At 41.4% G+C, this 27,658-nt stretch overlaps 1 protein-coding gene across 5 annotated transcripts in view; it reads right to left on the bottom strand.

Annotated features, from left to right (window-relative positions):
• Positions 1–3,308: 3,308 nt before the first annotated feature.
• The window catches only part of PCYT1A (phosphate cytidylyltransferase 1A, choline), a 40,035-nt gene continuing 15,685 nt past the window's right edge, over positions 3,309–27,658 (bottom strand). For all 5 annotated transcript variants that reach the window (XM_075861805.1, XM_075861806.1, XM_075861803.1 and 2 more), the window contains 8 exons: positions 23,023–23,203; positions 11,967–12,066; positions 9,779–9,895; positions 8,750–8,901; positions 8,445–8,523; positions 7,873–8,015; positions 7,532–7,720; positions 3,309–6,629 (listed from right to left, as the gene is read on the bottom strand). In XM_075861805.1, coding sequence (XP_075717920.1) covers positions 6,420–6,629; positions 7,532–7,720; positions 7,873–8,015; positions 8,445–8,523; positions 8,750–8,901; positions 9,779–9,895; positions 11,967–12,066; positions 23,023–23,139 — 1,107 coding nt within the window. In that variant the 5' untranslated portion in view covers positions 23,140–23,203 and the 3' untranslated portion in view covers positions 3,309–6,419. The remainder of the gene's footprint in view (positions 6,630–7,531; positions 7,721–7,872; positions 8,016–8,444; positions 8,524–8,749; positions 8,902–9,778; positions 9,896–11,966; positions 12,067–23,022; positions 23,204–27,658) is intronic.

The following is a 27,658-nucleotide window of genomic DNA, read 5'->3' as shown; positions in this document are numbered from 1 at the left end:
TTTTCAGTCGATTGAGCGGTATGGGGGCTTATTTTTTTGTGGGGCGTTGCTGTAGTTTCTATTGGTACCATTTTGGGCTACTTAAGACTTTTTATTTAATTTTTTTGTGGAATATGAAGTGACCAAAAAAACAGCGATTCTGGCGGTTTATATTTTTTTCTTTTTACAGGGTTCACCATGCATAGTAATAATGCTATATTGTAATAGTTCTGACTTTTACGGACACAGCAATACCAATTTTGTATATTTTTCCCATTAATTAAGAGGAAAAATGGGAAAAGGTTTTTTTTTTTTTTACACTACTAAAAATTAAAACTTTTATTTTTTGTACACATTTCATCAGTTGATCGCATCGTGGGAGGGCCTATGAGCTGTTAGAGAGCGCACCCCCTCTAACATCTTAGATGCTGCGAACGTGCTTGATCGCAGCATCTAAGGGGTTAAACGACCTGGAACAGCGCAATCACTGTTCCTGGCCGATTGCCCTGGGTGTCAGCTGTAAAACACAGCTGACACCCACTGCGTACGGAGCAGCCTCAGCGGATGAGTCCGCTCCACACATTACCCCCCGCATCACAACGCAATAGTACGTCGTGGTGCGCTTACAGGTTAAAAGGGTTTTCCAGTTTTATGTAAACAAAGGTTAAAGGAGTTATCCGCAGAGATAAAACTTATGTCCTATCCTCAGGACAGACAATCAATATCTGATCGGCGGGGGTCCGACTCTCGGCAGCCCTGCCAATCAGCTGTTTGAAGTAGCCGTGGGTCTCATGCGAGCTTTGTTTCACCCTAAGGGTATGTTCACACGCCCTATTTACAGACGTAATTCAGGCGTTGTACGCCTCGAATTACGACCGAAAAAACGGCTCCAAACATCTTCTTATTGAATTCAATGGGTCTTATGGTGTTCTGTGCAGACGGCCTTTTTTTTACGCGCCGCTGTCAAAAGACGGCGCGTAAAAAGACGCCCACCTCAAAGAAGTGCATGTCACTTCTTGGGACGTAATTGGAGCAGTTTTTCATTGACTCCAACGAAAACCAGCTCCAATTACGTCCGTAAAAGACGCCGCGTTTTGCACTTGTCAAAACGTCTGAAATTCAGGAGCTGCTTTCGCCTGAAAACAGCTCCGTAATTTCAGACGTAATTGGCATTGCCGTGTGAACATACCCTTATTCCTTTCACTGCTCTGTACTGTAAAACGCCATCAAACCTGCAGCGGCAACTCACAGTATTAGAGTATGTTCACCCACAAACGCAAAAACGTCTGAAAATATGGAGCGGTTTTCAAGGGAAAACAACTCCGGATTTTCAGACGTTTTTTGAGCAACTCGCATTTTTCGCAGCGTTTTTTACAGTCGTTTATGGAGCTGTTTTTCATTAGAGTGAAAAACGGCTCCAAAAACGTGACATGCACTTCTTTTTCGTGGGCGTCTTTTTACGCACCATTTTCGGAAAACAAGGCGTTAAAAAAAACACCCCGTCGGAACAGAACGCCTTATTTCCTATTGAAATCAATGGGCAGATGTTTGTAGGCGTTCTGCTTCCGATATTTCAGCCATTTTTCGGGATGTTTACGGCCCAAAAACACTACGTGTGAACATACCCATACAGTATTCTCCCATTCAAGTCGAGTCCTATCTCTGGATGCCCTAAGGTAATCGGGCAGAAACATCAAAGAAATGCTATGGAATTTTGCAAAACTAACCAACTTAAAAGGGGTTGTCCACTTTTCATTATTTATAGAATAGGAAACCAAAGTTTTCTAATATAAATGTATTTCAAATGCTGCTCACATATCTTTCCTATATCAGTAGTATCCTAGATTTCCTAGACCGTTGCCTTTCTAAAAATGAAAAAAATAAATAAATGGTAAAGCCCATAGTATAACTGAACAGATAGTCATGTGACCCCTGGCATTCAGGTAACACTGTCCAGGTATATAACAGGTGAATAGTAGAATATTGAGGAGCAGAAGTTATAAAGTATTTCTACCTACGGCCACATCTCATCATCATGTCTGTGAGGGGCAGCTCTTATATTCTTCTCACCGTCTCCTGTGTGTGTTGTGTTTATTTTTAGCACTCAACTTTATTAACAAAATGACAACATCACCTAGAGACAGGCGTGCATTTTATAAAACATCTAATCGACCTATATCACGTACTGTAAAGAAACGGGCCTATCGCATAGTTATAAAAAAGATGTTTTTGGCTTAATAGCGTTCAATAACATTACACTGTGTCTGCAAATGTAGAGTACTTCTGAAGATGAGTGATGGGCCCTAGGAGTGTGTTGGCAACTCTTAAAATGAAGGCGAGCAAACAGCTGAGCAACTCTGGTTGGGCTTCTGAAACCCCTAGGAAAGTTGTCTGCCCACTACAGGGGGAATTCAGTATTACATGCGGGCCAGTCAAATGAATGTCAATCCATGTAATACATAAACAAATCATGTCCTCACTAGAGTGGGTGCACTCATACCCCGGGCTCTATGACACCTATTTGTCCTAATAGGACGTTTTTTAAAGGTTTTTTTTTTTTTGTGAGACAACTCCTGTAAGTCAAGGAACTCAAGATTTGAAACTTTACAAATGAGCTCCCATCTATGCAGCTAAACAGAGCTCACTGATGATTGAAGGCCTAAGAATATGCCATTATAAGGAATTTGCTGTGAAGGACTAATTGACAACCTCAGCAGCTCCTAACATCCAACAGGGCGTGAACTACAATGATCTCCTCAGGTGAAGCCATCTTCACGGCCTCCGACGCTGTCCATCGGCCAGCTTATGACATATGTTTGATTTGAAGTCTTGTTCCAGAGTGGTCACACGGCTGTCATAAGCTGCCTCGCACTGATTGGATAGTGTCGAAGGCAGTGAAGATGCTCCACCTTGGGAGATTCACAGTTGTTCACACCCCGTTGGCTAACTAGTCAATTAAAATATCGGGTGCTAAAGTACAGAGCATCATTGCTCAGGAATGGGGGGGGGGGGGGGGGGGGGGCAGAACAAAAACGCGTTATAAACAGAGAGGAAGCGGGCTAAAGGTAATATGTGTAAATTGGATGTTAGGGCCTGGTGACAGTTCCTCTAAGTCTATGGGAAGCCTTATATGCAGTTTTTCAAGCTGCGTTCGTGTTTTGTGCTTTTCATGGTTGAGCACATTAATTTTTGAATGGGTTAATGATACAATAATAATAATAAAGTGACTCTACTCATAAGATGATCACAGGCTGGGATGCAGCTTTTGTTCCATCCAATACTTTCCAACATTTGATTTTTGAAACATGGAAATGATAGAAACAGAAGAATTAGAGTACCCCAATTTTTTATTAGAAAAAGATAGAATGTAAAATAATTAATACACTACAAACCCCTAACTTAAATGTTCACATACAAGTTAAGGTTTCAAGTAAAATACTTCCATTGGCCGTCGTACGACCGTTAATGACGAATCCGTAAAACATGGACCGCACATGGATGGCTTCCGTGTGCAGTCCGTTGTTTCACAGACCAAATCAATGAAAAGGCCCAGACTGTTCCATCAAAAATGGACAGGAGTAGGACCTGTCCTATTTTTGACAGAACGGCCGCATGGAAGTGTGCATGGCCCCATTGAAATTAATGTGTCGGGGTGCTATTCGTGAAAAAAACGGATAGCAACCTGAAGAAAGAAAACTGAAGTGGGCGGGAGGCCTTACAGACATACGTCTTCTGCAGTCTTTTAATTAAATAACAAAATAGTAACGAACCCATAATGAGACCTCATAAGGGTAAAAAAGATGACAGTATCAGCTGAATTATACAAACACTCCTGGCAAAACTGCAGGGCCTGAGGCGGCGGTGCATGACATAGGGATTCAAAGATCATTAAAGATCGTCCCTGTGTCATGACGCGTAACACAGTGTATCAGCTTTGCCTGGAGGATTCCTTTAAAGCAGAGTTCACACAGAGCTTTTACTTTTTTTGGGTGGAGACTTTTGCTGCATTTTATCCATGTACAAAAATCTGATACAACTTTATTAATCAACAAGATAAAAAATACGAAAATGTGATAAATAATCCAAATAGTAACCAAATCGCGGTACACAGGTAAAAATGAATAATGTGCTAAACATATACATATAATCAACCCTAAATAGGAAATAGTACAATGCAGGAAGTGGAAAAGATTCCCAGAGCCAAAGAACCGGACCCACATACACCGCTATTTAGCACATTATGAATTTTTACCTGTGTACCGAGATTTGGTTACTATTTGGATCATTTATGTCCATCACGATTTACCTCTGCTGTGATGCATTAACTAACTACATCATTGTATGTCTTACGCAAAGGACTTTGACACAGTTTCTCGTACCCATTTCACACACCGTTCTTTTTCTCCCTTTTTTTCTGTGAAGGTTGTACGTTCTATTTTATCATATATTCCTATTTTTTATCTTATTTATTAATAAAGTTGTATCTGATTTTATGCCTAAAGGCCGTGTTGTCCCTCAATTGGTTGTCTTTGAATTTGCTTCACACGAGTCATTGATATATACATGGGTTTCATATTGGGGGATATATTTTATCCATGTAAAAAAGGGCGACAAAAAAATGCAATAAAAAAATGCAGTAATTGGATGTTTATTTCTATATATACAGTTCTGATGATATCTCCTTGAACGGTTACATTAAAAAAAAAAATAGGAGAAATACACTACCTGACTACTGTACAACAAAAACACTTGGCAAACAAGCCTTTTTGCTGTACTTCAAAAACCACAAAGAACATACACGGTGGTGAATGTGAAGGGTAGCCAGTTGTGCAAGTAGAATATGGAAAATGGAAGTTGCGATTTTTAGCATATTTCCACAGTAGCCTTCCTCTGTTCCTTATTTGTTGTCTGATTTTGATCAATTCAGATTTTGACTACACACTGTTGGATTCTCTGATATTTCTTATTCAGTCATTCATTTAAAGAATAGCGGAATTTTGCAATGTGCAAATCTAAACAGATGCAAAAAATAGATTTACGACAACAGGCACTTTTAATGAGAAATGGCTAAATCCCATGAGGTTAATGTTTAATACAATGCAATTTACCGGTCACCACCCCCACAGATCAGTAAATGTGAGGGTATGTTCACATGGCTTATTTTCGGCTGTTTTTCGGGCGATAAATGGCCGAAAAATCGGAGGTAGAAAGCCTCCAAACACCTGCCACTGATTTCAATGGGAAAGATGGCGTTCTGTTCCGAAGGGCAGTTTTTTTACACGGCCATTTTGAAAAACGGCCTCATAAAAAAACGGCTGTGAAAAAGAAGTGCAAGTCACTCCTTGAGCTGTTTTTGGAGCCGTTTTTTATTGACTCTATAGAAAAACAGCTCCAAAAACGGCCGTAAAAACGCCGGGAAAAATGCCACTTTGAATAAAAAAAGTCTGAAAATCAGGAGCCGTTTTCCCTTGAAAACAGCTCCGTATTTTCAGACGTATTTTAGTAAGCGTGTAAACATACCCTAAGAGTTAAAGGGTTTATCCGAGTTTACTTTTTTATAATCAGGTACAAATGTTCTAAAATAATAAAAACAATCAATACCCACCTATTCTTTCCCCCAAGGATGCAGCGCTAATGCTTTGTGGTCCTCCCAGTGTTTGTTTACATGTGACCTGCTGCAGCCAATCAGAGGGCTTAGCGGTGACGTGTCATAGTCCTGGCATCATGTTGCCCCCATCGCTGAGGGTTCATACCAGGAACACAACACATGACCGCTAAGGCCTCTGATTTACTGAATTAGTTACATGCTGGTCGAATGTTAAACACCGGGAAGACCACCGGAGCATCAACGCTGGAACAACTGGGGGGTAACAATAGGTAAGTATTAATAGTTATTTTATGATTTGCAGGTGCTTGTAAAACATTTCTAACAACTCGGATAACCCCTTTAATGCCTCCAGTATAGTGACACACACATATACATATATACACTCTGCGTGTCACTTGGTTTGAGCTCTTTTTCCTCCAAGAGAATAATTTACTGTACTGTGAAATGGGACCTCACAGCTAAAAATATCTGCAGGGAGTTAAAGTACTAAAAGGCTACAACAGGATGCAACAGCTCATGCGCTAAAACTTCCCGGTAAAATAGACATTAAATCAACGACAAAAGAAATATAATTTGGACACTTCGTTCATTAAAAAGAGATTGGCTTTGTTTAAAAAATACAACAAAATATTATGGTAATTTGTAGGAAAGAAGCTTGTGTCCTATCCAATACCACAAACTGTACAGAACCGTTCTGCTCAAGAGTCCAGATGTCTGGGCTGAGGTTGAGTGCTCTTTCATCTCTATGTGGCTGCTTTGCTGGGTCAGAGAGCATGGAATCTGCAGCTGGCGGGAAGGATTGAACAAAAAAATAAAGAAATAGAACAAATCCTTAGTCCTCCTCATCCTCACTGATGTCATAGGCAGCAGCTGCAGTGGATCGAGAACGTCTGCCTGGAGATGAAGGAGGAGAGGTTTTGGTAAGGAAGGGCCAGCGGAATGACGGAGAAGGAGAACGTTCCCGGGATGGACTGCTGCTGGGACTCTGCCTTGGACTAATAGCCTGAAGCATTCTTCCCTTGCCTTCCTTCAGCATATGTTTCTGAAACAAATAAATACAATGAATGGGGTCACATTTTTCACATTTTGTGTTACCAGACTGTGAACCAACAGTGCCTACTGGAGTATTGTCTTTTTGAAACAGAATCATTTCAGAGCTTTGCTGTCTGCAAAACTAAATTTCTTTGTGTCATCTCCTGCTTAGTTACAGCAAAAGAGAAGAGTCTGGTACCCAAAAGCTAGATAATTCTTTTCCAGGCAAGTTATTTATATGTCGAGTAGCAGTGAGCTCAGCATGTTGCCAGGCATAGCATGCAGCTGTTCAATCTAGCGTTCCGGGAGATCTATAGTGATAGCCTTTATAATCCGGTATGCCGCCTTAAAGCCTAAACCAGGGCATCTATGCCTAATGAAAGAGGTGCCTTAAAAAACGACACTACCTTCACATATGCTCTTCTGCACCATGCAAATTTCCTGACGATTCTGCAACCTGACTATTCATAGCATAAGCAGTGGTGGGCAACTAGTTTCTCTCGAGCGCTCTCCCTGCGGAACCTGGATTGCCTGTTCCATCTCTATACTGTACTGTCAGAGCTCTGCGCACGTGTGGTTAAGGGAGCGTGCTGCTTCCTAATTTCCCAGACTATAGTGGAAAGTTACATTGCATGTCCAGCTACAACTTTGCTGAAAACAGGGGACAGGATATACTGAATTTAATGCACCTGCCTCAAGTAAAGGTGCATTTGAGGTTGACCACCACATTCTAGAGCATATTTGTAAGCCTATGACATGATTAAGATCCATTGCACCAATGGGTATTTATAGTTGGTGCTAAATAAATTAAGGATTTCCGGCCTATCCACGGCACCATAGGAAAATCACACAGAAAATGTATTTGGTAAGGTTTCTATCATTTAAAGATCTGAAAATTGAGACATGGCTTACCAATGCTCCCTCTGGGCCAAACATCTCCAAGAAATTTCCAATAAATTCTCGAGACTTCTCTTCCCATTTCTGGATTAGATCAATACTTTTCTCCTCCACTTTTTGCACAAACTCCTTTGACTTTTCCTCCACATCCTTCACTTTCTTTTTTACCTTATCAACTCGTTCCTGCAAGTTGTATTTCTTCTCCTAAAATGAACAGAGAGCACATATATTTTTGTTCATACCAATATCGACATCATATTCAATAGCCTCAATGATAATTTTGTGGGAATCCGTCGCCTGTGGTCCTCCGGAACCAACACTTTAGTTAAACATACATAATAAATAACAATTCTCACATTGATGAAGCTGACATTCAGCTCTTTGGCCGTATATCCACGCTGTAAATTACGACGAGCATAGACATCATAATCTCGTACAATCCTCGTGATGATGTCAGATGTAGAAATTCCTTCTGTTCGCTGCGTTGGTGCAAACATTCCTGTTTTGATGAGAAAGATCATCTTAGAGGATTGTTTATTTGACTTTAAAGGGATATTTCTATCTTAGACATTTATGGCATATCATGTGGATAAGTCTGATAAGTGGCGCTCCACCTCTGGGAGACTCATCTATCGAGGGAGCAGGGGTCCCCTAACCACTGTTCCACCCGGTGACACAGCTGCATCCTGCCACAGACTGAATGGAGAGATGGCCGTGCATGTGTTCGGCACTCTCCGTTGTCATGTGTCCCTTTAATATAAGGACATATACATTGAGAAAATAGAACGTTTCCATATCTTCCAAGTAAAAATAATAGGGTATAAATATAAAAAACTTTCATTGACGCGTAAAAATAAATTCCACTATTTATTTCATTGATAGTCCCTGTCCAACATGGTTACATAACATCATAGAGGAGTACACGGACCTGCCTCTTTTATGTGTTTGTAGACATCGTCGCTTCCTGCAGAGGAATAGGGAATATCATCGTGTGCAACAAAGTCAATCTATAGACAAGAAGAGAAGAAACGTGAGATGAAAAAAAGTAATTATAGCGGATAAATGAATCTCTAGGCCCTGATGGTAAAGTGCATTGGACCATTAGACTAAAAAAAGTAATTATTCAGCGGCAAACATTGTGGACATTATCAAAACTGGTTGTGGCTGATGGACCATGCCTGATCCAAATATTAATGCAGAGGGTCAACTTTGGGGGTGAAGATCCTCTCTCACCCTGTGCTCCTCAAGGAATTCTGGGGTGAGCGTCCACGGTGCATTCCTCGCCACCTCATCCACATAGCGACAATGCTGCACTGCGTCATATCTCTCTTCTTCATTCATCACCGTGAAGCCTTTTAGGTTATGCGTCAGCTCATCACTACAGACTACAAAAAACAAAAACAAAGTATCAACTGTGCAATTCTCCAACTAAATAACAAACTCAACCTATTTCCCATTATTTATACACCACCATATATTAGGGGCATAGATCATGGCAAGTCAATTCATCTATCAGTATATTATCAGGAGGGGCAAGCAGAGTAGCCAGAGGATACCCATGCAGAACATATAAACTCCATGTAGATGCTCCCCTGGTCACACTCAAGTCCAGGGCCCCTTTACTGTCAGGAGCCGTACTGACCACTGAGCCAACGGGCTTGTCTATAGTGAAAACTAGGTCGATTATTTTCATCCATGTAGGAATTTTTGGCGTTCATAACAATTTACATATGGATGTTTTTGTGGATCATAAATAACCTACACCACAGAAGGAGTACAGGGATCTCATCTCTATCATGTGCCCTTAAAGTGATGTTACTTGATCACACAGCTAAAATGCCATGAATGACTTTATTTTAGGGAATAACTATTTCTCAGTTCCCCAATATTTTATTTCAACTCCAGGCTAAATAACATTGGCAAATCTGTCAAATATAAGAAGTGGGTGACTGAAACAGGTCAAGTCATCTTCCACAGAGAAAGTGCAGGGATATTGCTAGAAGGATTTTTCCATGAGAATTCCGGAAACACTGTGGTCTGAAACGCCAGTATACTATATTAGTAATATACATCGCCCTGCAAACTTCGTTTCCAAAAAACCCAGCATCTATGAGTAGAGCCTTGTACTCTGCACATCAATCAGTCTATTTACAGAGACCACGGCGCTTCCATGAGTGCGGCTAGAAATTCAGGAAAATGGTTTACCGAGAAATGTAACTCCCCAATCACATACAAAGCTGTGCTGTCAAAGCCTCCACTTACCCCCCACAATCAGGTATGTGTTAGGAAAGAGATTCTTTGCTTGCATTAGAGCGCGGGCATGTCCAGAGTGAAACAGGTCAAAGATACCGTCCGCATAAACTCGTACAGGTCTGTCAACTGTAGAAATACACAGAAAATTCAGCTCACTCTAAAGAATGTTACTTTCTTTAAAAACAGGCACTAAAACACAGTGAACACTTAAGAAGATTCCTTTATTACCATTTTTTTCTAGATATTGCTAAAGGTTCCGATTACAGCTTTATTAATTATTATTATCATCATCATCCTATTTATGGCTTGTGTACCATAATACTACCTTCAGCTGGATTCATTAGGGTATGTTCAAACTGAGTTTTTTGCAGGCAGAAAATTCTGCCTGGAAAAATCAGCTCCAGTTTTGTTAAGTGGTTTTGCACCACATGCGTTTTTTTTAGGTATTTTTTTTCCCTATTTCTTCAACAGACAAAGGGAATAACCGTGAGCGTTTTGATGACGAAAAACGTGTTTATTTCCATCTCCCATTGATTTCAATGGGGTTTTTGGGGTGGAAAACGCCTCAAGATAGGGCATGTCGCTTCTTTTTCCCGCGAGCGCCTCCACCTCCCATTGAAGTCAATAGTAGTCGATTTTGGCCGAATCTCTGTGTGAACAGGGCCTTAATTTTTTTTAAGATCCAGGGGATTTCGGAAAACCTTTTTACCATGCAGGACATTAAGAAAAACATTTACATATACTTAGTATAAAACGGTTTCCAGCACCATGGCCTGCTGCCTTCCCTGCGGCCGGTCCTCCATGTAGTGCCGTCACACTTCTTAAGGCATTGCATCACATGACCATGGCAGCCAATCACGGAACGGCCCAGTGAACGCAACATCACTGGAAATTCTTTTTTAAGACGGAGTATATTTTAAAGTTTTTATTATGTCTTGGTGTCCTGTATGTTAAAGGGGTTTTCTGAAATCTGCCTGATCTCAGACAAACTCTTTAACATGTGAACATCTAAGTAGTCGGATTAAAATACTGTACCTAATCCGTGCCCCGAAAATCTCCCTCCCAGCAGTTGTTCTAGTGATTTGCATTGTGTGAGGTGCCGCCTTTATACCAGACTCTGCAAAGTTATCTGATGTAGGAAGCACAAACTGTCGACACTCAGATAAACGGTTAGGGGTTAGGTCTGTCGACAGCCATGTTACCGGTTTAAATACACTGGTTCTAGAACTAGAAGGCTGTATTCATACGTGGCTTTTTCGGGTTGTGGTAAATAACCGCAGAGGCCTGATGATACACTGCAGTGAATGGCATTTCATTTTCCAGGGCTTGCTGCGTTATTTTAAAATGACATCATGTCCGATAAGCGGCAGATTTGATGTCAATGGGAAAGCCACATGTAAAAACGGCGATTGTTGGTGTAGGAATGCATGATGGCGTAGTGCCCTGTATGGGATGTGTGACCGTATGGCTCATTTACCGCAACACTGCTTGTTAATACATTAACACACAATGCATTCGGTAAGTATATGTTTATGTGTATATGAATAGATGTCTTTGTGTTAATGAGCAGAGCTGCGGGGTTTATTAAGGTAAAAGATGTATTTAAAATAAAATAATTATAACATGAATTCTGCCAGCAACAACTGGCCTGCTGGTGGATAATTTCCAGGTAGCAACAATTTTATTCTCCGAGATAAAAAGTAGAAAACGGTGAAAACCGCAAAATAGTAATGAAGAAATATTACAAAAGGTGAAAGAAGAAACAGCTAAAATATGTATAAAACAAAATAAAGAAAAACAGTAAGGCCTCATGCACACGACCGCATTGGTTTTGCCGTTCTGGTCAATCGGATCGCAAAAAACCCTTGTTGTGCGTCCGTGCATGATCAGGACTCACGGATCCACAACAATTCACCAGTATTGGTGAATCTGTAAATCCGGACCATAAAATGACTTGTCCAGAGTTTTTTTGCGGTCCGGATTTGTGGCCACCCCAGACAGATCCGTGTAAACCACGGTCGTGTGCATGAGGCCATAGAAATTAACGGGCCCGCAATTTACCCACATCAATGCCGATAAATTGCGACCGCAAAAGCACGGTCGTGTGCATGAGGCCTTACGTGGGAGATTATTACAGATCATGTACTCGGACTATAGGACTAATGCTCCATCTACACAATGATAGCTGAAAACGTACGTGGGGTTCCTATCTTGGCCTCTTCCATTGTTACTCTGCTGTATGGCTTACTGTAGTCAATCTCTAACTGGTCGGAGAAAGGTGCAGGCTCACTCACACCCTGCAAATGTAAGAGAAAAAAAATAGACATTGTATCTCAAGTAAAGAAAACATTGCGATGGATATTTTTTTCTTTATGCAGAACATTGTATAGGAAACAACATTGTTATACTACAGTATGTGGCTTTACACATCCAGGGCAGCATCACACATCTAGGACAAAAGGCGTCTGGCAGCTGCACATTTATCCAAGACAAGAGCATATTGTAAATGCTGGCCAAAGCATCTTCGAGTCGTCAATTATTTATAGCTGGTCCTCCTACCGTCTGAGACAAAGCTGCCGTGAACAAAACACCACATTGCCAATGACAAATGAATTAGCCTTTGTTTCCCAGGTACGGAACGTAAAACATAACTTATCAGTACTGAATGATTAACAAACACATATAGTTATTAAAAAACCCAACGCAGACCGATAGTGCTAGTGGTCATGTATTTTAGATCACTTAACAGTGTGTCAAACCTCATTGCAGAGTCTATGCAATGCAACGGAGAATCCACTGCATATATGAAGTGGACAGAGGCAGCGCTTACGGAAGGACACTAAATTTCAGACTGCACGGATGTAAAGTTATTTGGATAACCCTCGCAACATGTTTCACCACAAGTGTGGCGTCTTCAGGGGTATTGGGGCTTATAGCGGCGAGAGCAAACGACTCCCATATATATGGACAGTGACGTCAAGGGCTATTCCTGGAGCAGAATCCCCTGCCAGAGTTAACAACGCTGTGGCCAGAGATTCCACTCCTAGAGGTAACCCCTGAAGTCGTTGTCCATATATGGATAGTGACGTCAGGGGCTCCCTCTAGGAGCGGAATCCCTGGCCAGGGGAGACATTAACGTCAGGGGCTCCTCCAGGAGGGGCGGTGGGTGGTGCCATCTACAGAGGGCCCTGTGGCACTATCTACAGAGGGCACTGTGGCACTATCTACAGACGGCACTGTGGCACTATCTACAGACGGCACTATCTACAGAGGGTGTTCGGAACTGTATACAGAGGGCACTTTGGCATTATCTACATATGAAATTAATCCATTTTTAAAATGGACACTGAAAAACTGATGCAAAACGGGTCACAATCGGCCGTCAAAAACAAACACGGAACGGATACAAAACGGGCATAAAAAATGGACCGAGATGGCAGTTTTTAACGGCCAACACTCGGACCTTGTCGCATTAATAGAAACAACAGCAATCCCAGCGTAGTGTGGGGTGGGTAGGAGATACGTGGTATTATTGGGTAGCTGTAAAAGCGCAAAAAACTAGCTACACCCTGAAATTAGGGCTAGTGTTTGGTGTCTTTGCAGGTTCACAAGGCTGCTTCGAAGATCTGAGGTGAGTGGACAGCAGCTGCCTTCTGGGCTCTCTCTCTCGGCGCTGCACTGAATATGACACACGTGACATTACAATGTGCGTGTCAGACTTCAGTGTAACGCCGAGGCTGGAGCAGAGGAGAGCCCTGACGTGCCAGGATCACATCAGAAGTTTTGTGAAATAACAAGTACACAACATATATCTAATCTATCACAAACTATGCACCACTCTTATAAAATTGGCACATTTTCAGACCCTAGACCGCCTTTTTGGTGGACCATTGTGGTAAAAACTGATGTTTAAAAACGCACGGTAAAAACTGATGACAACTGATGGTTTTGTAGTAAAAATTCTTAAAAAGCCAGATGGCAGCTGATGCATTTTTGAATCAGTTGTAATTACTCGAGAGACAAAAAAAAAAACTGATGTTGATGCAAATGTGAACGCACCCTATTGCTGCCATCCAGTGGACAATGTGTGGAATGTACTTTTTTTTTAATGAAGTAACATACAGCAGAAAACCGCAGCACTAATTCAGTAAGGGGTCCTTATGGTGTGGATTGTATTTCGTACAACGGATCCGGCACTGCGTCATGGTTTTCAGTTTCTACATTTGTTTTCGTAGATTGTAAGATTGTTAATTGTGCCGAAGACAAAATATATTAGATTTATATATACACATTAATATCTATATTTATATAACTAATAGGCTTGTTTTCGAGCCAAAACTTTCCCTGCTTGTGATCAAAAAAACATTGTTTACGTTACATTGGACTTTAACCCCTTAAAGACCAGGCCAGTTTGAGGTTTTCTATTTTTTTCCTCCCTGCCTTCCAAAAGCCATAACTTTTTTTATTTCTTTGTCAACAAAGCCATATGATGGCTTGTTTTTTGCGGGACAAGTTGTCGTTTTTCATGGCACCAACTATTGTACCGTATAATGTACTGGAAAGCTGAAAGAAAAATTGTGGGATCAAATGGGCAAAAAAGAGCGATTACGCCATTTTCTTGGAGGGTTTTGTTTTTACGGCGTCCATCAGGTGGTAAAAACGACATATTCACCTTATTCTACAGGTTGATACGATTACGGCAATACCAAATTTATGTTTTGTTTTATGTTTTACAACGTTTAAAAAAAATAGAACTATTTGCTAAAAGAAAAAATGTTTTGTGTCGCCATATTCTGAGAGCCATAACTTTTTTATTTTTCTGTCAATTGAGCGATGTGAGGGCTTAAATATTGCGGGGCGAGCTGTAGTTTTCACAGATACCATTTTGGGGCACATGCGACTTTTTGATCACTTTTTATTCTATTTTTGTGGAGAGCTAAGGTGACTAAAAAACAGCAATTTTCATGTTTTATATAGGTTTCTTTTTACGGCATTCACCGAGTGGGTTAAACAACGCTATGTTGTGATAGTTCGGACTTTTACGTAAGCGGCGATACCAGTTATGTTAACTTTTTTTTTTTTTAACATTGCTTTAGGGAAAAAAAAATTCGGAAAAGGTTTTTTTTTTAACTCTTAATATATTTTTTTTGTGGAACATTATAAAAAAGTTTAACTGTTTTTTACTTTTTTTTATTAATCCCCCTAGGGGACTTGAACCAGCGATCGTTGGATCGCTTGCATGATATATTGCAACACTAATGTATTGCAGTATATCGTGATAATAAGGGTATGTGTACACACAAACTCAAAAACGTCTGAAAATACAGAGTTGTTTTCAAGGGAAAACAGCTCCTGATTTTCAGACGTTTTTTGAGCAACTCGCGTTTTTTGTTGCATGCACTTCTTTTTCGCGGGCGTCTTTTTACCTGCCGTTTTTTGAAAACGAGGCGTAAAAAAACGCCCCGTCGGAACATAAGTTATAGCCAGTTATAGCTCTTTGAATGAGACTATGGAAAAACGTAAAAAATAGCTTGGTCATTAACCCTTTCATTTCATTTTCTGGATTTTCACTTTTGTTTTTTCCTCCCCACATTCCAAAACCCTTTTATTTTTCCATCAATATTGGCGTATGAGTGCTTGTTTTTTGCGGGACGAGTTGGAGATTTTCACAGCACCATTTTTTGTACCATATAATGTAGTGGGAAACGAGAAAAAAATATATGTGGGGTGGAATAGGAAAAAAACAGCGATTCCTCAACCTTTTGGGTGGTTTTGGTTTTACGGCGTTCACCGTACGGTAAAAACGGCATGGTAACTTTATTCTGCGGGTCAATACGATTAGTGATACTAAATTTATATAGTTTTCTTTATGTTTTACTACTTTTACAAGGAAAAAACTGATTGTTAAAAATAAAATTTGAGTTTTGTCGCCACATTCTGAGAGCCATAACGTTTTTATTTTTCTGTCGATTTAGCGGTGTGAGGGCTTATTTTTTGCGGAGCGAGCTGCAGTTTATATTGGTACCATTTTGGGGTACGTGAGACTTTTTGATCACTTTTTATTTAATTTTTTGTGGGAGAAGAAGGGACCAAAAAACAGCAATTCTGATGGTTTTAATTTTTTATGGCGTTCACCGTGCGGACTATATTGTAATAGTTCAGACTTTTACGGACGCGTCGATACCGGTTATGTTAGCTTTTACATTTTTTTATATTGTGCTTGAGGGAAAATGGGAAAAGGTTTTTTTTTTTTTGAGCTTTTAATTTTTTTATTTTACTGTTTTTTACTTTTACTACTTGTCCCCCCAGGGGACTTTAACCAGCGATCGTTAGATCGCTTGCACGATATACTGCAATACTAATGTAGTGCAGTATATCGAGTTTCTGACAGTCTCCTATGAAGCCCTGCCGGAGGGAGAGCTTCGTAGGAGTACAAAGATGGCGGGCTTGGGGGACTTTGTCAGGCCCCCAGGCAGCTGTGCCAACCAACGGCTCCCCCCGATCTCGCCGCGGGGGGGCCGTTGGGAAGTTACAGGGGGTCGCCCCCCCCTGTTTTTAGTAATTTAAATGGCGCGTTCGTAAATGAAAGCGGCATTTAACGGGTTAAACAAGCGGGATCGCGCTCTAACGGGATCCCGCTCGTTACCTGGAAGTGTCGGCTGCAACACAGCGGACACACTCGCTCTATGGAGCGGTCTCAGCCCGTGAGCCCGGTTCCATATTCCCCCACCCAGCGTGCGCCGTATATTTACGGCGGATGTCGGGAAGGGGTTAAGGCCTAAAATAGGTTAGGCACTCAGGCGTTAATTGAGGGATCGTGGTCTAACTAATAACTGCGTGCACCCACAGCTAAGGCTTCATTCACGTAGTCTACTACAGTATTCATCCCATCAAAACGACAGAACCCTTGCATAACGGAGACAAACTGAAACCATAGGCACCGGATCCGTCACCATTGTAATCAATGGTGATAGAAACGGAAATCTATGGTTTCAGTTTGTGTCAGTCAGGGCTCCGTTTCCGACGAAAAGGAGCCCTGATGCAGATGTGAACATAGCCTTACATGGGATTTTTTTTACTTTGTGCTTTTGCCTTTCCTTATTTGAATCTACCTAAATTAACATCAATTTCTTACATAAAATCCCACTAAATTCCTTTAAATTAGGGAATCTATAACATGCAATAATACAGTAAAGCTACTGTAGGCTGATCAGGGGACTAAAATGAGACATGCAATACATGCCAGGGACTTGGATTACACAATCCCCCATCTTCAGTAAAATTTGTGTTTGGCAGCGCCCCAGCTATACAACAGGTGCTGCGCTTTACTTGCACCACCTTTGAGGAGAGCGGTTTCCTTAAGGACACAACAACAATGCTCTCAGTTTTTGTTTTTTTTATATGCCAGTACATTATCCTGTGTACGGATAGTACACAGGCAGTTGTTAGGCCACACCCAAGTATGCCCTAACAGGAAATATGGTCAGACAGCACTGGGGTCCTTCAATGGACCCCGGGCTGTCTGCCCATATATGGTATGTCCCTCAATCGCGTCACGAGAATTTCTTGTGACACAATTCAAAGGGCATCCCCCTTCTCATTTTCCCCCTGAATGTTGCAGTCAACTTTGATCGCAGCATTCAAGGGAATATAGAGCTGGGCCGCGGATGTGTATTACAGATATGCGGTGTGTACACTCTAGTTTGGAGATAACATTTGCAGGATCACAATGCCCATTATTTGAAAAATAGTTTTTTGCCACTTTTAGGACATATCATTTTAATAAAAAAATCTTTCAAACAGCTCGAGGCCTAAACAGGGATCCTACTCTTTCCCTGTGTGAAACAAGTCTTTTTTTTTTTATCGCAGTAAATATAAAAGGAGTATTCCCCTTCTAATAACATTTATCACCTAACCATAGGAGCGGTGGTTATGTTAGTTCTCAAAGGGACTAATTACTGAGGTGCCTAGTAATCACTGAAATGGGTGACCCCAGTGCCCCTTCCTCCTCACCAGCACATCTGCGATGAGGAGGAGTGGTATGGAACACGCTGCTAATCAATACAACCCTTTGGGAGATGTGGAAATACTAGCTCTCATCCCCCTCTAGTAATAAATGAAGGGACCCCTGCAAACTAACATTAAAGTGACCCTCCGGACAACACTTTAAATATGATGGTGTATATGGATTATCACCTGGTGCCCTCCAGTTGTGCCGCTCTGTTGTGGATCAGCCGCTTTAGGATCCCCTCTGTGCTGTCCAAAATGACTGCAGGGCTTCTTAGACTACGAGTTTGAGATAATCCTACTGTTCTCGGATTGGCCAGAACTGCACATCCACGTATACATATACACGATCATATTTATAATTTTTCCTAAGACCGGAGGGTCACTTTAAGCCTCCATGCTGTGCATAGCTGGTAAATGTTGTTTGTGGAAATTACCATTAAAGGGGTTGTGCCACTCTTTATTTCATATTAACTTTATAGATCATAAATAATGAACATTGTTATGCCATTTATATGCACTTTTAAAAAAAGATCCAGTGACGAGTTATGACATTTACTTACATTGTATGTCGCCACCTAGTGTTCAATGTGTGTTGCAATGTGTAAGTCCACCCACTGAGAGGAGTGCTGGTGGACACGCATGCTCAGTCACTCAGTAATCCTCTGTTCATTGAAAAGCAACCAATAGAAACAGCTTTTTTTTTATCCCTGCTTGTCAGGGAAGGAGCAGAGTGCATGGCAGTATAGGTGAGGAGACTCCTTCTCAGCTTGTTAGGATGGTAAAGCTCTGCATCCTGACAGTAAATATGAACCCTGCACATGCCCAGTCATTATTGTTATATTTCATTATATTTTCATTGTTTTTTAAGGGCGTGTATACTGGGGATGTCACACCGTTTATACATTTACTACTCTGGATGACATGTTTTTAAATTTCTTTGGAAAATGAAAGCAGCGGGACTGTCCCAAGCTCCGCCCCTTTTGGGGAACATTTTTTGATCTTGGTAACAAACTTTTTCATACTGAGGTTCAGACTTCGGCCTCCATTGGCTTACTTTCCATGGTTCCTGGATCACTCCCACACCTCAAAAAGGGTGTCTTTCGGCATTTTTTGACCGCAGCAAGAACGGTGATCCCTCGTCATTGGAAGTCCAGTACTGTGCCTTCTTTGAAGGAATGGGTAGCGGAGGTGAACGGGATTATGAGGATGGAGGAGTTGATGCCCGCTGATCGGGGCAAATCTGAGCTCTTTGTCCGCACTTGGGCAGTATGGTCTGGATTCCGGGGTGGTACTGATCTGCCTCTCTGGCTGGATGGCCTCTTTTGAAACGCTTATTTAGCCAACTTTTGTTTGCTATGTCCGTATGTGTTTCCCTTTGTTGTCTTGTGTCTGTGTAAGTCTAAAGTTTTAATGTGCACCTGTATGTGACAATTCTTAACCAATTGTGGGGACTGGTTTCCCTAAATATTGCACTAATTCCGCTGCGCACATGGTACTGCTATTCTCATTGCATCTCTTATTTAGCCTATATCTGCTGGTTGGGAGGCTACCTCCTACTGCTGTTTCTATGTTTCTGTCATTTTTATGCGATATTGAAGTTATTATATTGCACTACGTGCAAAGTTTTGCACATTTATGAAACAATGTGTATGCTATGTTATATTTTTGTATTTTCAAAATAAAAATCTTTGATAAAGAAAAAAAAAAAAGAAAATGAAAGCAGCAATCTGTGACGACGGAATCAATAGCGCAGTTGACTGCGCTATTGATTCCGTCGAAAAAAACGTAAACCTGCCGGAACGGTGACAAACGGATAACATTAGCACCATTGATATCAATGGTGATGCAAACGGAAGCTAAGGTTTCCGTTTGACTTTCCGTTGAGGGGTTTCACGATGGAAACCTCCGACGGAACCCCTCACCTCAAAGCCAACGCTGATGTGAACAGGCCCAACGACTCAAGATGGAGGCTTTTTTAAAGTACAGCTGTTCAGAACGGAAGTACAAAATACACAAAAGAAGTGTAGAGTGTGGTATACAGTCAGGTGGGGAATGCAGACATCAAAATTGTTACCACTGGTCGTCTTCTTTAAAGTTAATCTCTAACTTTTATCATCGTGTAGTTTTTAGGTCCAAAATTGGTGAAAAAAATGCTCCCTCACCATGGGGATTGGTATATAACAATATGTACTCCACAGAAAGTTAGAAAAAAAATCACTGGAGAAAGACTGGAGTTTGTAATAAAATATAACTTTTACTGACGTATAATATAAAATAGATATAACAAAAAAATATACATGCAAAAGGAAAAAAAAGGACATACTATAATGACCTCCTCAATGATAAAAAAGACAGGGTTAAATAAACAAAAATAGTGTAAATGTAACCCTCACGTTGTAGGAGGAAAAAAAGCCACAATTATGCAACATGTGTAAAACATTGATGGATTGTGATTTGAAAGCAGGTATTCCAAATACATTTCCCACATATATGAAAAAGGATTTGTAGTAGCTGTGGGGTTTGGTATATATACCCCCCTACCCGTTCCTGTTGTGGTCTCTCACAATCGAGTTGGATAGATTAAGATGGAATCCTGTTCACATCCTCAAGTTTGGAAAGATTCTCCCAAAGAGAGAGTCCCTTTTCATATATGTGGGAAATGTATTTGGAATACCTCCTTTCAAATCACAATCCATCAATGTTTTACACATGTTGCATAATTGTGGCTTTTTCCCCCTCATACAACGTGTGGGTTACATTTACACTATTTTTGTTTATTTAACCTTGTCTTTTTCATCATTGAGGAGGTCATTATAGTATGACTTTTTTTCTTTTTGCATGTATATTTTTTTGTTATATCTATTTTATATTATACTTCATTAAAAGTTATATTTTATTACAAACGACAGTTTTTTTCCCAGTGATTTGTTTTTTATATGTTTATAGTGGGCAGTGCTGTCTTTCAGAACACCTCTGCATACCATGTAATAAAGTTTATTGTATTAATACCCGCCGTATATGAAGCAGGTTAATGGGCTGAGCCCGCTCCATAAGATGCGCGTTGGCTGTATGTTACAGTCAACACTTCGGTGCAACGAGCGGGATTGCAGATTACTACGATTACACTGGTTTAACCCATTAGATGTCACGGTCAATAGTGACCTCAGCACCTAAGCAGTAAGTGGGGAGCGTCCCCCTCCGATGTCCCTTTGCCCACCCCCCCCCCCCTGCTATGCGATCGTGGAGTACCGATGGTTTTCATAGCAGTCTGGGGACCTAATAAAGGTCCCCAGGTCTGCCATCTTTGTGCTCCTATTGAACCCTGCTAGAGGCAGGACTCAATAGGGGCCCTTAAAAATCACGATATACTACAATACATTAGAAATGCAGGATATTGTGGATCGCTGGTTCAAGTCCCCTAGGAGGACTAATTTAAAAAAAAAAGGAAATCACAGTTAAAGATATATATATACACACACACACAAACACACAAACATATACACACCCACCACAAAAATACACATTCCCCCTAAAGGCAATGTAAAAAAAAAAAGTTTAACATAACCGGTACAGTGGAGTCTGTAAAAGCCCAAACTATTAAAACATAACATTATTAAACTCGCATGGTGAATGCAGTAAAAAGTAAAAAAATAAATTGTAAAAAAGCCAGAATCGCTGATTTTTGGTCACCTCATCTCCCACAAAAAAAATGGCATAAAAAAGTCCTATGTACCCCAAACTGCTAACGGTAACAAATACAGCTCGCCCCGCAAACAATAAGCCCTCATACTACTCAATTGACAGAAAATGAACATGTTATGGCTCTCTTGTATGAGACACAAAACACATTTTATTTTTATCAATGAGTTTTTTCCCAGTTTCCCAATACTTTATATGGTACAATAAATAGTGCCGTGAAAAACGACAACTCTACCTACAAAAAACAAACAAAAACATACGGCTAAATCGCCCAATAAAATAAAAAATAAAAAATTATGGCTTTTGGAAGGTGGGGAGGAAAAAAACAAAACATAGCTGCGGCGGGCAAGCGTTAACCTACGCAGTAAATTCGCTCTAGTGGCAGCATGTTATGTTTTTGAGGGGGACAAGTCACAATAGACTACAATCCGTAATACAAAAAAATTAAAAAAATAAAAAAAAAAATCGCATGGAAGATCATTGTATGGCTCTAATCCTAGTGTTTTAATAAGCACCAATTGAGGCCCCATGCACACGAACGTAAAAACGCCCGTAATCACGGGCCGTAATTACGGGTCCATAGACTTCTATTGGCCACGGGTACCTCCCCGTATGCTTACGGGAAGGTGCCCGTGCCGTTAAAAAATATAGAACATGTCCTATTTCAGGCCGTAATTACGGCACGGGCAGGCCCATAGAAGTCTATGGGGCTCCCGTAATTACGGGTGACTACGTGTGTGCACCCGTAATTACGGGAGCGTTGCTAGGCGACGTCAGTGTATAGTCACTGTCCAGGGTGCTGAAAGAGTTAAACGATCGGCAGTAACTCTTTTAGCACCAGGGACAGTGGCTACCGATCACAATATAGATAGAATATAGAAATAATAAAAAAAAATATAGAAAAAATAAGATGTTCATACTAACCCAGAACTCCCTGCTTCTTCCTCCAGTCCGGCCTCCTGGGATGACGTTACAGCCCATGTGACCGCTGCAGCTAATCACAGGCCAATCACTGGCTGCAGCGGTCACATGGACTGCGCGTCATCCAGGGAGGTCGGACTGGATGTCAAGAGAGGGACGCGTCACCAAGGCAACGGCCGGGTAAGTATGAATTTTAATTTTACTTTTATTACGGAAAGGGCTGTCCCTTCTCTCTATCCTGCACTGATAGAGAGAAGGGCTGCCGATTAGTGCAGTGTAATTTTGCAGCGAAAACGTGCCCGTAAATACGGGTGGAATACGGGTGACACCGGACCCGTATTTACGGGCACGGGTCCGTAAATACTGGTGTAATACGGGTCGAATACGTGGGACCAAGGACCCGTATTTACGGGTGGACAAAAATACGGTCGTGTGCATGGGGTCTTAGAATGAAGAATTCTTCACAAATTAAAAGCAGACTGCTTCACAATCAGGAAATAAAACAAATGCATTATCCAAGGATAATCTGGGTAATGCTTCATGTGCACATTTGTGAAAATGTTGCAATACAAAAAGAGGCGCTGGTTTCCAAGCTCATACACAAAGTCAACACTATTACTTACCGTCATTTGGCGTGCAATCTTTGTAGGCAAAGAATCTTCATCTGTTGTGCCATTGGGTCCTAAAACATCTTTTCTTCTCTTCCGAGAACCAAGCTTTGTAGTGTTCTGGGGCTCCATTACGAAGATGTGAATGGGTGTCTTGTGGAGGTCTATATAAATTTATCATATGTTTTCTATCCACCTATTGAAAAGATAGGCAAAAAATAATCAATATTTTCATACCGAAAAGCTTCATACACTAGTTATCCACTATTATTAAAGGCGTTGTACACTTTGGAACCATTTTTTATTGATCCAAAAAAAACTAAAAATAAATTAAAAAATCCTTCTGCACCTATGCAGACCTATGTGTTTCCATGGTTACAAACAAACCGTGTGTGTAATCTGATTGGTCAGTCATGATTTACTCCAATCTGCCGCCCTTCTTGTGTTTTTAGATGTGGCGGATTCGTTGCAGAAATTTCTTTACCAAATCTGCCGCACGTGAGTAGATTAGGGCTTGTCCACACGTAATGGAATTGCTGCAGAAAATTTCTGCAGCATTTCCGTTGAAACTAGCAGACAATCCGCACCATTTCCTGAGTTTTTTTTACTGCAGAAAATGGTGCGGGTTTTGCGGCGTTTTCTTTCAATGCTGGGATATGGTGACATCTCCTCTAAAAAACACAGCAATTCAGTCCATTTTCCGCAGCAGGAATCGACAAGCTGCGGAACTAAATATACGCACGGCGGATCAATTTGTGGACGGAAATGATACGCAGCGCGTGGATGAGATTTGTTAAATCTGACCGACTTTACTGCTACTGTATTCTGCTGCGTATTTTCCATCCGCAATTCCGAACTGAAAATACGCAGCAATTCGGTTACGTCTGGAAATGCCCTTAGCGTTTCCAGTCATTTTAATAGAGGACACAAATTGGCTAAAACATAAAATATGGAAGGACTTGCAGTTAGGGTAAGTCCACACGTACGGATGAGAGAAAAGAGGTGGAAGAAACGACATTTAGGATTATTGGTACCTTTGATGAGGCACATGATGAAGTGCGTGAGATTATCTCCAAATATTGGAATGTTCTCCTTGAGGATCCCGATATAAAAAAAAAAGTACTGAAGACCGCTCCACAAATTACCTATCGTAGAGGGAGATCTCTAGGAGTAGTAAAAAGCCATTTTACATCTGATAGACAAGCTATTCATACATGGCAATCATGGTAGGCAACTATAGATGTGGAGGACGCATAGCGGGCATGTATATGCTTGGAGGTAAAACCTTTTGCTTGACGACCAGAAAAACGTACAAGATACAGAATTTTTTTAAACTGTAAAAACAAAGGCCTCATATTATGACCTGTAGTAGTCCGTCGGCCTATGTAGACAAAACTATATGGGAACTCAGGAGCAGAATAGGGGACCGCCTTGAAGATATAAAGCAAAAAAAAGATACTCCAGTAGCACGTCTTGCGAACATGTGCCACAAAAGTGACCCTAGAAGTTTATCCTTCATGGGGATTGAAAAAATACATGAAAGCGTGAGAGGTGACACCAATAAACACATTCTACAGAGGGAATGTATGTGGATCCATATGCTAAAGGCACTCTCTCCCATGGGTTTAAATGAACAGTATAGTTTCACATGTTTCATCTAAAAAATATACCCATATCATTTGCCCCCCTGTACTCCTGGTTTCCATCCACCTGAACCCTCAATATATATTAAGGTCTAGAACACAAGGTATCTAGTATTTTGATGCAAGCTGAAGTCCTGTGTATATGGACCTAGGGATGCACGGTGCATCGAAACTTCGATACTGTTTCGATACTTTGCATCCCTAAACGGTTCGATACCGCTATTTCCTGTATTTCGATACTGAGCTGCGCAGCCGCACAGCCCAGTATTGTAATACATGAATGTATGGGAGCGCGGCTGCGGCTGTGTAATTCAGCCACAGCCCCGCTCCTGAGTCCTGATAACATGTGCGCACGATCAGGATGATGCGATGTGGCCAGCGATGTACTTATGAGCGGCGGCACTGAAGACCGAACATGGCGGGCGCGCTGCAAAACACCCCCATGTTCTGTGTTCAGTGCCTGAACCGCCGCTCATTAGTGCAGCGCCGGCCGCACCTCCTCATGCTGACCGCGCGCGCACTTCCTGTCAGGAGCGGGGCAATGGCTGTATTACACAGCCGCAGCCCCGCTCTATAACGGCGGAGATCAGTGAAGCCTCTCCTCTCCGCCGTTATTCCCCTGAATGCTGCGATCACAGCTGACTGCAGCATTCAGGGGAAAGTGAGCAGGGGGGATGCCCCTGGATCGCGTCACAGGGAATTCTTGTGACGCGATCGAGGGCCATACCATATATGGGCAGACAGCCCAGGGTCTATTGACAGACCCCAGGGCTGTCTTACCATATTTCATGTTGTTAGGACATACCCAAGTATGTCCTAACAACTGCCTGTGTGCTATCCGTCCACAGGCTAATGTCCTGGCACATATCTGATATATGTCAGTACATTGAAGTTTAAAAACAAAGTATTGTTAAAATTAAAAAAAAATACACATTCACCTTTTTTACAATAAACATTAAAATAAGTCTCAATACATAAAATATTCACACATTCAGTAATGGCGCGCACAACAATTTTTCTGCATCATTTATGATGTGTGCGCTGTAAAAAAATGAAATAAACACGGCTTTCATTCACTTATTATTGTGAGGCACAAGGTGTGATGAATTTACCCTCCATGTTCCTCACATTAATAGTAATTAACCCCATCATGTACCTCGCACATTAACCCATTATGACTGAGAAACATGATGGGATTAATTACTATTAATGTGAGGCGCGTTCAAAATTCATCACACGTCGCGCCTCACATCAGAAAACGGAAGATTTTTTTTTTTTTATTACTGTTGGCAAAAGTATCGAAATTGGTATCGAAATCGCAATACTAAACGAAGTATCGGTATCGAAGTCCAAATTCTGGTATCGTGACATCCCTATATGGACCTGCATTTGTATATTGGACCCTAGGTATATTAGGTATGGCGTTATTCAAACAGACATTTGCCTCTATACGAAATTCTGGGATACTATAATCTGATGCCTAAGACACAGAAAGACATCTATATACTTAATTCTAGAACACGAGGTATTTGCTTTCCTGGACATCAAAAAAGTACTAAATAAGCCACGTAGCTATAGGTATTATGTAACGCTACATGATATGCGGCCGGGGACACGCTTTTGGTCCCCATGTCAACGGATGTCTGAATTCAGGGAGGAGACGCAAGGGACTAGGAAGCCGTGGAGCGGGAGGTGCGGCTGAACGTTGTCAGAGAGGAGCCCCTCCGCTGATTGGCTGTTACATTACTGATCCGTCCCCTCTGTGGGAGGTCATTAGGAGTTTTAAGCTTAGCGCTTCTGAGTGCACGCGCCCATTGCACTGCATCTGCACTGAGAAAATCTGTTTAGCCAATCTCTCCCGGATGATCCGTGAATGCAGGGTGAAACATGTAGGAGAGGCTAGGAAGAATTGAAATCTAGTAACAGGGACATGTTAGAAATAGGCAGCTGAGGCAGAACGCCCTTTTGAGGGCTCTAATAGATAGTTGTGACTAGGTCATTTTTTTGAAGGGACGGTAGGAATCCATTATCATCCATGGTGACCCCTGAATGCAGGGTGATGAATGATGGGAGATAATAGTTCATATACAATCACTACCTGCACAACACCAGGCTGCCTAAAAGTGATAGGGGTTGAAGATCTTCTATGTTAAACAAGCATGCATTAGATGACTACAATGGTGCTTTAAATCCCCCTCTAACAGCTACCTATTCCTAACCTACCCATTGTGGGAATGGTCAATACAAGCATATCCCACTCACTTGGGACCAAAATGAACTAAGTGTGTACTATTTTTAAGTCGCAAGTTTTGTAAATTATATCCAATAAAAGTTATTTATTAGTATTAGTGGATACCCTATTCCAGTGAAAACATAAGTCCACACGTAGCATAAACACTGCAGAGTTTCTGCTACGGATTTCATTTTGGAAAATCCGCAGCGTAATACAGTAGCAGCAAAGTGGATGAGATTTGAATAAATCTCATCCGCACACTGTGTAACAAATCTGTCTACAAACCATTCAGAACTTGACCTGCGGTGCGGTTTGTCAATCCGCAGCATGTCAATTTATGTTTCGGAATCGCTGCTTCACTGTTGCAGGTCTATAGGGAGGTAAAACCTGCAACAAATAGCAAATGTTGTGATTTTCTGCGGCAGAAAAGCTGCGATTCCGCCACAAAATTGCAATGCAGATAAACAAACAAACTTATACTTACCCCATTCTCCATACTTCTCCGTCCAGGCCGGCCTCCTGGGATGATATTTCATCCCATGTGACTACCGCAGCCAATCACAGGCTGAAACGTCATCCTGGGAGGTTGGACTCCATGGACATCAGAGGGACCAGACGCCTTGACTACAGGTAAGTATAAGCTTTTTTTTTTTTTAAAACCATGCTGTTTTCTATAGCGGAAATACGGCACCATAATTTGGTGTCGTTTTTCAGACGGAATTCCCTGCGGGGTTCAGGTAAGATACGCCATGTACTTTTATGCAGCATATCCGCC

Source organism: Rhinoderma darwinii, chromosome 4 (assembly GCF_050947455.1).
Source record: "Rhinoderma darwinii isolate aRhiDar2 chromosome 4, aRhiDar2.hap1, whole genome shotgun sequence".
NCBI lineage: Eukaryota > Metazoa > Chordata > Amphibia > Anura > Rhinodermatidae > Rhinoderma > Rhinoderma darwinii.
The sequence above is the reverse complement of the archived record's forward strand: the minus strand, read 5'-3'. Positions and strand labels throughout refer to the sequence as shown.